This window comes from Geospiza fortis, unplaced genomic scaffold (genome assembly GCF_000277835.1).
Source record: "Geospiza fortis unplaced genomic scaffold, GeoFor_1.0 scaffold241, whole genome shotgun sequence".
Classification (NCBI taxonomy): Eukaryota; Metazoa; Chordata; class Aves; order Passeriformes; family Thraupidae; genus Geospiza; species Geospiza fortis.
This window is the reverse complement of record NW_005054491.1, coordinates 189640-199225: the sequence shown is the minus strand read 5'-3', so window position 1 is coordinate 199225 and position 9586 is coordinate 189640. Positions and strand designations below refer to the sequence as shown.

Sequence of the window (9586 nt, the reverse complement as noted above, 5' to 3'; positions counted from 1 at the left end):
AAGTGTCACTGCAGGCCTGGCTCAGGGGGCTCCAGCAGTGAGTGCAGGGGAGCCAGGGATGGTGTGGGAGTGAACAGAGAGGTGGTACCAGGGCTTGTCCTGTCTGGAGTGGCACAGGAGTGACCCCTGTGCTGTCCCCCTGCCCCAGAGCCCTGCACTGGGATGGGCCTGGGAGCACTCACCCATCCCCAAAAGGGCTCCAGCCAATTTCACCCCAGGGCTGGGCTTATTTCAGCTTACAGAGGCAGCCCTGCCATGAAATTCCTCTTCTTTTTGTGCTGAAGCCATGATCAGCTGCTGTGTGAGGAGATTGGGAGGTTTAGCTGGCCACAGACCTCTCACAGGTAGCAGATCCTCCAGCTGAGCCCTGGCCCAGCTGCCTTTCTGACCTCAGCCCTGGTGAGGGCTGGGTTCCTGGAGAGCTCTGTGTTTGTGTGGCAATGCCAGGAAGATTTTTTGGTGTTTCCTTGGGTTTTGTCCCTTGTGTCACCCCTCAGCTCCTCCTGAGGAGCTCAGGTTTCCTGAGAGCCATGCCTGGGCCTGCTCTGCTCTTCTTGCTTGATGTGAGGACAGAGCTGATAAAGGGCTGGACAATTCTGCATCCAAGTCTTTTTTGCCACTGCACTCTGAGGGCATCTTATGCTCCCACTGATGGTCAGATAGGACCAGAAGGATTTTTTTTCTTCTCTTAACCCTCCTCCCAACCCTCCCACCATTCCTTCTGTACTGTGCATCTCTGCCTTGGCAGGTGTGTCATGGCACCACGAGGAGCTGATGTCCCCCAGCCCCAGGGTGCAGGGCAGTGCCAGGGGACAGCCTGAGCTCAGGGCTCCAGAGCTCTGAGGGCAAAGCAGGGCACGAGAACTGGGCCTGGCACAGAGCTGTGCCCGTGCCAGAGCAGGATCTGCTCGTGGAGGCTGGGCAGAAGCAGAGGGATCTGGGCCCTGTTCCTCGAGGCAAAGCTGTGTTGTTGAATGTGCCACTGTCCTGGCAGAAGTGACAGGGAGAGGGGCCTGTGCCTGCCAGTGCAAATGTGGAGATGCTGCTGGGTGCCAGGGGCACAGCCCTGAGCTGCTCCCTGCCCTCTGCAGGAGCTCTCTGAGCCCCAGGGGCCTGTCCTGATGCCCTTGCCCAGCTGAGTGAGCCACAATCCCTCAGAGGGTGAGGCATGGGGGTGCCCAGCTGTGACCCTGGCATCTGGGCTGCCCCCTGAGCTGTGTGCCCTGCCTGCAGGACAGGGTGGCTCTCAGGGGTGGCTCTCACTGTCCCACATTGGCAGGGACAGCAGCTGTGTGGGTACAGGGCTGCAGGGACCTCGTGGGCCTGGCACTGGGGGAGCACAGCCACCACTGCCCTCCCCAGCAGCCCTGGCACTGGGGGAGCACAGCCACCACTGCCCTCCCCAGCAGCCCTGGCTTTGGGGGAAGCTGCAGGGCAGGTGGCAGCACCTGGGGGAGGTGCCAGCCAGGCTGCTGTGCACAGCCTCCCCCAGCTCTGCAGGGCCCTGGCACAGGGAGGCCCTGACTGCCCGGTCCTGCTTTGCAGCTGATGCAGCAGCAGACCACGGTTCTCTCCACCTCCCACGGCAGCTACCTGAGCCCGGGCGTCGCCTTCTCGCCGTGCCACATCCAGCAGATCGGGGCCGTCAGTCTCAACGGGCTGCCGGCCACTCCCATTGCACCAGCGTCAGGTGAGGCCTCCCCCAGCAGGGAACTCCTGGCCCAGCACTCACAGGGCCCCCCCAGGGCAGACAATTGTGCAGCTCCAGCTCAGCAGCTGCATGAGCTCGCTGCTTTCCAGCACAGCAGTCTCTGCTCTGCACAAATTCCTGCAATCCTCTGACACCCTCACATGTTCAGCACATCCTCCTGCCCTGTGGCTGTGCATTCTTGCTGCAGTTTTTGTAAAGGCCTGGGTTCCCAGCATTGCACTTGGCTCAGCTCAGCAGTGCTGCTGTTCATGATCCTCACCCCACAGCAGTAATGAATGTTGGGTTCAAACCCTGTCAGAGCAGGGTTGTGTCCTGCCAGGTGCTGAGCAACCCCAGATCAAAGATGTTCCCCCCACCCAACGCTCTGACAGCACTCAGGACTGGCAGTTCTTCTCACACTCTTCCCACTAGTGCTGCCTCTTCATTTTGTGAAGGCTCCAGCACCAGTCTGTCATCTCCATGTGCCAAGTGGAAGAGTTAATGGCTTCAGACACAGCAGTCCTGCAGGCAGGTGGAAGGGGGGAGCAGGGGCTTTGTGGGACCTTGACTTTCATGGGCTGTCCTCTCTTCTTGTTCTCCAGGGCTACATTCACCACCTCTCCTGGGAACAGCAGCCATGCCAGGACTGGTGGCACCCATTTCCAATGGATTCACTGGAGTGGTACCATTCCCAAATGGGCATCCAACCTTGGAAACAGTTTACACCAATGGCCTCGTGCCATATTCAGGTATTGAGAGCAGTAAAAAACCCCACCTGAGGAACTGCAATTAAATCCTCTTTTCTGCATTCCCCACATTTTTATAGCTCCTTCCCAGCCAGAAACTGAGACTCACTTGGGGGTGAGGGTGGGAAGCAACACAACACACAAACACACACAAACAAGGAATGCATGAGTGGTTCCTTTGCTGTGTTTCTGATTGTGTTTTTTCTCTGCAGCCCAGAGCCCTTCAGTAGCAGAGACTTTGCACCCAGCCTTCACAGGAGTTCAGCAGTATGCAGGTACCAGCTTCCCTTGTCTCCTTCAGCCCTTTGTGTGGCTGACCAGATCCTCAGGTAAATGCTTTGTTCTGTCTCCTTGGGCTACAGCTGTGTATCCAACCACCACCATCACCCCCATTGCACAGAGCATCCCCCAGCAGCCTCCCATCCTGCAGCAGCAGCAGCGAGAAGGTGAGGATCACACTGGGAATGGGGGTGGCCAGAGGTGTGGGTGGGATTTGTGGAGCTCATTTGCTGCACAACAGAGCCAATGGAGAGGAGATGGCAATCATTTTTGTCCACTGATATTTAATGCTGGAGCTGGGGTATGGAAACAACCACATGTCTGCAGTGAGTGGACTGGGAAGGATCACAGGATGTTTCCTGACCTCACATCTGGCCAGATGCTGCCAGGTGCAGAGGGGCAGGAGGCCCTGGAACACCTTCCAAAGAGCAGGGACAGGCTCAAAGAGCACCTTCGCAGGGCCAAAGAGCACTCATCCCCTCTTTGCTGGTGCCAGAACCACAGTGCAACCAGTCCAACCAGCCTCTACAATGTGCTCTCCTCTCTTTTCAGCCTTCATAGCCTACTGAATTTATTTTCAACTTACTCCAGAACTGGCTTGAATAGAATTTGGAGGCAAAGGCATTGTCTCTTTGCACTTTTTTTGGTAGAGCAAGTGTCAGCAAGGGAGCAGCAAGTGAAGGAGTGAACAGCACCAGGTCCATAAATTGGATGTGTGGCAGTCCAGGAGGTTTCCAGTTCAGGCTGTGGCCTCTGGACTGAAGGCAGTGCTGCAGGGAGTGCTGCAGCAGCAGCTGTCACACAGCAGTGTCTGCCACTCTCCAAGGACTGGGACAGCTGTGAGCTCTCACCTCCGCTGATTTCCTTTCAGCAAAACAGACCCAGACACTCACAGAGTTCCTACACCCTGTGTAGGAGCTGGGCAAGCTTTGAAATAGAATCTGCTCTCGAGAAACTCTGGTTCTGTGTAGAGTCTCCCAGTTGCTCTTTGAGAGCCTCAGATCCCTTGATGGACCAGTGGCAGGGACAAGCAAGGGGAGGTCAGAGCAGGAGGCAGTGCTAGGGCTCTCCTCCAGTGCTGTGCTGTGAGTTGAGCCCGTTTCTCTTCCCCTGCCCTTTGGGGGCTTTCTGTTTTGTCCTCCTCCATCACCCCCATACCTGCAGGTCCTGAAGGCTGCAATCTCTTCATCTACCATCTCCCCCAGGAGTTTGGAGACAACGAGCTGATGCAGATGTTCCTGCCCTTTGGCAATATCATCTCCTCAAAGGTGTTCATGGATCGTGCCACCAACCAGAGCAAGTGTTTTGGTAAGTGCAAGCAAGGGAAGCATGATCAATAACAATGACACACTGGGCATGGCACCAACAGTGCCATTGTCACCCCTCCTGTGTCCTTCCTTCAGGTTTTGTGAGCTTTGACAACCCATCCAGTGCACAGACTGCTATCCAGGCCATGAATGGCTTCCAGATTGGCATGAAACGCTTGAAGGTGCAGTTGAAACGGCCCAAGGATGCCAACCACCCCTACTGACAGCAGTGAGCAAGCAGGAGTCACTTCTGCAGCACAGGTAAACTGTCCCCTGCAGGGCACAGCTCTGCTCAGGCTCCAGCTGCTCCCTGCAGAGTAGGAGGCCAGGAGTGGAGGCAGTGACACAGCTGGTGGGGCACAGGGTGACCAGAGCAGGCCTGGAGATGATGGCCAGGTTAAGCAGTCATCAATCAGGGGAATTTGTGGCTATGGGGAAAGCCCAAAGCCAAGCCAGAAAGATCAGGGTCAGGTCTGGGGAAGGTGAACAGGGTCAGAGTTCAGTGATTGTCTGACAGGTCTGTAATGACAATAATAAACATCGAAGTGGGAAATCAGTCCAGGGACTGGAGCCCAGGTGATGAGATCCATGGACAGCACAGGTCCACACTGTGGCACTGTGGAAGTGTGGCATTTCCACACTGTGTGTCAGACAAAGGCTGATGGCACAGGGCTGTGAGGAGACTCCTAGAGCTGTGGGCAGTGTGGATAGACACTGGTGGGGCTGGTCAAGTTCATCAAGGCCTCTGAGTGCCCTGACAGGCACATGGTTCCAGTGGCCTGTTTGTGGTCTAAGCACAGTTTTACTCTGCTGTCCAACTTCTCCCAAAAAGCTTTTGATTGCCTAAAAAAGTATTAAACCCCAGTAGTTAGTCTGCAAGCAATGCTTTCTGGGGTAAGAAGAGACAATCTCATGATTCACAGGGATCACAGAAAAGCAGAGAAAAGGTGAGACCCTTGAAGGGCTGCTGTCCAAGAGCCAGCTCCTGCTAGCCTACAGATGGGGAGCAGGGAGGGCTGATCTGATCTGGGTCAGAGTCCTCCATGTTTAAGTAGCAGCAGCAGCAGCTCAAAGCCTGAGGTTTGCACAGATGTCCTCCTAATCTCCCAATTCCCTCCCTCCTCCATTTCTGTTCAGGTGAAGGGAAAGTCCAGAGGAAGAATTTCTGCTTCAGGTTGATTTTCAGAGAGGCCAGTAAATTTATCGACTCTTTTGACACCACCCCTTTCCTTCCTCGGCTTCCCACCTTTCCCACCCCATCTTCCTCCTCCCCTCCTCTCCAAGACATGCAATTAAAGAGAAGGCTCAATATCTGCCCAGGAGGAAGATTCTTGCCACGCCTGGACTCGCATATTTGCTGCTAACGTGGTGCAAAGCAAAGGGACCAGCAAACCAGCAGCCCCTGGGACACGGAGCTCTTCCTTGGGGGTGTGGCTGGAGAACATGGACCAAGCAAACCCATGGTGTGTCTCTAGGTTACTGCAGTGATGTGTGGAAATTTATTTCCGTCCCTCCCTCCCTCCTGCTCTGTTTCTGGCCCTTTCATAGATAACTATAAATATATACAGTCTCTATTTTTTTTTTAAACTAGCTCACAGGACCAAACTTTTCCATTCAGAGAGTGACTGCTTGCAAGAGGTATTGGAAATGTAGGGGTTTGCCTTTGCAACAGTGTCTTCTCAGCATGCACTGCAGATAGGCCTGAACATTTTGGAGAGAGGGAGCTGGGGGTGGGTTGGGGAGAGAAAGAGAGAGAGAGAGAGAGAGAGAGCACATCTCTCTGCTCAACATGAGCAACAAGGAGAAATACATTCCTCCAGGATTAGGGCACAGTCAGCTGCTCAGCTTGAATCACTCATCCACCTTAGCACCAGCCTGGTTCAGGATCTGGAGAGCTCTGTCTTACCTTTCCAAGGGCTTCTGCAGACCAAGCTCCTGGGATGTGGTGCCAGCCCCTGCCCTGAGCACTCGGTGATCAGGCTGAAAGCACAGGAAACCAGTCCCTTACTGAGAGGAGCTGCACTGCCTCCCCACACATGGCACAGATCCGTGTTGCACAGCTCTCCATGGCAACTGCATTTCCCTGATGAAGGCAGGAGAAGATGAGAGTGTGAGCAGATGCAGAGGAGGCTCCCAGGGGCTGCACACTGCCTCCCTGTGTCGGATACCAGCACTGGGCAGTGGGCAGGTCTCCTTCCAGGTGACACAGGACGTTTTCTCCCTCTGAATCCAGCAGGAGGACTCTCCTCATGCACCCGCTGCAAAGCTTTCCCCAGCAGATGCAAGGAAAATAGGATGAAAGAGGGTTCCATTCTGGGATTTTCCCCCCAGCACCCCCTCCAAGAGACAGATGATACATTATGCAGCATATACATATATATATACACATATATATATGTAGGGACAGCTCTATACACTATATACACAAACTCTAAAGCACAGAATGTAGTTCAGAACTGGATTTTAAAAAGATCCCCTGGGAGTGGGGGGTGTGTGTCATCCTGACAAGGCACATCCCTTGAACAGTTTGGAACAGTCTCTTCAAGTTTCTACAAAAGTAAGGAAAGGAAAGCGAGGCAGAACAGACCAACAAACCCCAGAGTGATAAGGAATGAACGATTTCGATAGTCAGAGTTTGATAAGGTACCACAAACATTGGTGTGTGTGTGAGGGTGTGTGAGCACATTGAAATAGGGACAAGAGAGTTGGTGGGGCAAAGTTGGTGCAATTGATACTGAAGTGAGCTATGGGGATTTTGGAGAATCTCGGCCAACTCTCATTCTCCTCCAGTTTGCCCTTTGTTCAGGTGTTTGTGGCACAGTCCTTTAAGTACCTTCAGATCTCCTCAACCACCCTTCTGTGTCTGATGCTGAGAGTTTATGAGAGGTGAATGAAGCTGTGAGAGTCTGTGTGTTTCTATAGTCCATGTTTACTTATTGTAAATACCATTTTTATACTTAACATCTATTATGTATGTGATTTGTATAATGTACTTTATTTCTGCTACAAGTAATTTCATGAAGTTTAAACTTAGTCTAATTTTGAACAAAACAAAAAAAAAAAAGAAAAAATATGAACAAATGCAAAATGGGAAAAAAAAAGGACTTTGGGAATCCTGGGTCAAGCTGGTTTAAAACAAGCATTTACAGTTTCTTCCATCACAGTTACTGATGTGACTGTACAATGTTACAGGTGCGATACAAGCTTTGTCAATGTCAAATTCCTCACTCTGGTCAAAAAAAAAATCCTAAATTTATTTAATAAAAGTTTTACTTGCTAAGTAACTGGGGCTCTACTTCCTGTTGTTAGTTGCACCTGCTTTTAGGTAGTGCTTACAGACATTGCCAGAGCCCTGGGCTAATTTAAGAGGTCACATGGGGTCAGCAAACAGGCCTTGGCCCACAGAATCCAGGGGACCAATATTTCATGACAGAGGAAGCATCAACACATAACATCAAGACATTAAAAACTTGTTTAATTAAAATAGAGATAAAAATTTTACTTAAAGTGAGCAAGAGGGTTCATGGAATCCAAAATGTAGTGGAGGAGGAGGTGCAGCCATTCCAGGACATCCTGTGCGGACAGACAGGGGTTAAAGCTGGGGCTGAGCAGAGGCTGGATTCAGCCAAAGCACACAGGTGAGGCTGAAGGAGGAGGGAGATGGGAGGAAGACTAAGGCAGAGTGGGAAAGATCTCTGACTGATGGGTAGCAGCAGCAGAACCATGGCTGAAGCAGGATAGCAGACCATGAGTCACGTTAGGAAAAGAGGGCTTTGCCACCGCTGCTGCCCTGCTCCTGACTGACATCAGTGGTTCAGTGAGATGCGTAGTGGGATGGCAGGAATGGGATTACAGGGCTATAGGATGAGACTGGGCATCCCTCAGGGACTGCTGTAGTTGTAGAAAGTCCTCAGCACCTGGTTCCCGCTGCTGGGGAACAGAGCCCAGAGGCAGCAGAGCGGCTGCAGCCACCGCGGGTAGAAAATCTCGTGCGCCCGAGCGGCTCCGCCCCGGACGATGGCGAGCGCGGCCTCGGGAGCGGGGGAGGCGCTGACGAGCACTTTGCCCCTGCAAGGCAACGGGCACAGGGTCACTCAAAGCAGCAGCCCCTGCTGGGCTTCGAGCTGGGCACGCTGACCCCACAGGTCCTGTTCCATAATGAATGTGTGTGCCCAGGCAGCTGCAGTCTCCCCACACCCTCTTAGACAGAGCTGGTGTATATTTTATTTTTGCATGTTTTCAAGAAGAGATGTGTTCCTGCAGACAAATACAAACCTGGTGTACTCCAGTGCTGACTCAGTATCAATCAGGCCCAGGATGCACAGAGTGACTGACACATCTCTGTTCTGCATGATGAGCTCGTGGCGCAGTGAGCTGAAGAATCCATCCAGTGCAAACTTGGTGGCAGAGTAAGAAGTGGTGAAGGGAGTGGGCATTTTCCCTGGAAAGGGAAAAGAGAGAATGGAAAACCCCAGGAAAGTGGGTGTAAGGAGGATCCAATGAGAGGGAATCTTGGAAAAGATGCAGGCTTTGTCATACTGTATCTCAACTCGTGTTCAGGTGAGTCTCCCCGAATGTAAGTATATTAAAATACATATTGCTATATTATTATATATTTATTATAATATTATTATATACTATAGAAAGCACAGTTTGAAAATGTGTTTAGGAGTTGAACAACAGAGAAATATGAACAGTACTGGGAATCATTGTTTCCACAAGGCCAGCACTTACTCCAGGTAAAGTCACCAACCTGTGAGGGAAGAAACAACCACCAGAGCACCTCTGTTTTTCTCCAGGGTGGGAAGAGCTGCTGTTGCAAGAGCCACATAACTCAAAAAATTCACCTGGAATGATAAATGTAGACATGGAAGAAGCAAGAGGGTTTGGAAGCATGAGCCAAGAAAGTCAATAGAGTAGTCAGAAATGGAAAGGAGCATGGTTTGGAATTGCCTTTTCAAACACCAAGTGAGAAAAATTATTTCTAAAGATGGGGGCAAACATTGCATAATGATTCTTGTAATGTAATGATTCTTATAGGCTGTATGTAAATGCCATAAGATTTGTATATTGTACTAGATTGGTTAGTGAGAATTAGAATATTCAACACAGAAGAAGATTTATTGTATGATAATGGCAATCTCACTCTCTTATGCTTTTGCTCTCTTACCCCTTTTTACTCTGTCATCCTCTCTCCCCCTCTCTTCTCTCGGGCCTGCTCTGAGCTGTGGCTGGCAGCTCCCAGCAGGGCCCTGCACCCAGGCCCTTTGCAATAAACCCCAAATTCCACGACCTGGCTGCAGAGATCTCTCATCTCCATCCATCCTGAACGTGCTACCCCCCAATGCTCCTACAGCTGGGAAGTTGCAGGGGAGCTGGGGAGCCTCACCTGCAGGAGCCAGCGCGTGTATTCCACATCCCCAGCCCACTCCTGGAAGCGGTTGGGGCCGATGTGGTTCAGCACGAGGTAATCCAGGCCCCCTTGGAGAGCAGAAAAAGCAGTGACACAAGGGGCCCATCCCTGACCATCAACCAGGGAGCTCAGGACTGCCAGGAGGGCTCAA

At 52.0% G+C, this 9586-nt stretch overlaps 2 protein-coding genes across 2 annotated transcripts in view; one reads left to right on the top strand and one right to left on the bottom strand.

Moving 5' to 3' along the window:
* Window positions 1–7306, top strand: part of CELF5 (CUGBP Elav-like family member 5) — a 31647-nt gene extending 24341 nt beyond the window's left edge. Inside the window, exons 6-12 of the mRNA XM_005428528.3 lie at window positions 1546–1690; window positions 2293–2439; window positions 2649–2711; window positions 2799–2882; window positions 3880–4023; window positions 4119–4283; window positions 5160–7306. Of these exons, the coding sequence (XP_005428585.1) occupies window positions 1546–1690; window positions 2293–2439; window positions 2649–2711; window positions 2799–2882; window positions 3880–4023; window positions 4119–4246 (711 nt within the window). The 3' untranslated portion in view covers window positions 4247–4283; window positions 5160–7306. The remainder of the gene's footprint in view (window positions 1–1545; window positions 1691–2292; window positions 2440–2648; window positions 2712–2798; window positions 2883–3879; window positions 4024–4118; window positions 4284–5159) is intronic.
* Window positions 7307–7476: 170 nt separating this feature from the next.
* HSD11B1L (hydroxysteroid 11-beta dehydrogenase 1 like) overlaps window positions 7477–9586 on the bottom strand; it is a 5601-nt gene continuing 3491 nt past the window's right edge. The window contains exons 4-7 of the mRNA XM_005428527.2: window positions 9412–9503; window positions 8776–8869; window positions 8298–8463; window positions 7477–8090 (exon numbers count right to left, since the gene is read on the bottom strand). Coding sequence (XP_005428584.1) covers window positions 7904–8090; window positions 8298–8463; window positions 8776–8869; window positions 9412–9503 — 539 coding nt within the window. The 3' untranslated portion in view covers window positions 7477–7903. The remainder of the gene's footprint in view (window positions 8091–8297; window positions 8464–8775; window positions 8870–9411; window positions 9504–9586) is intronic.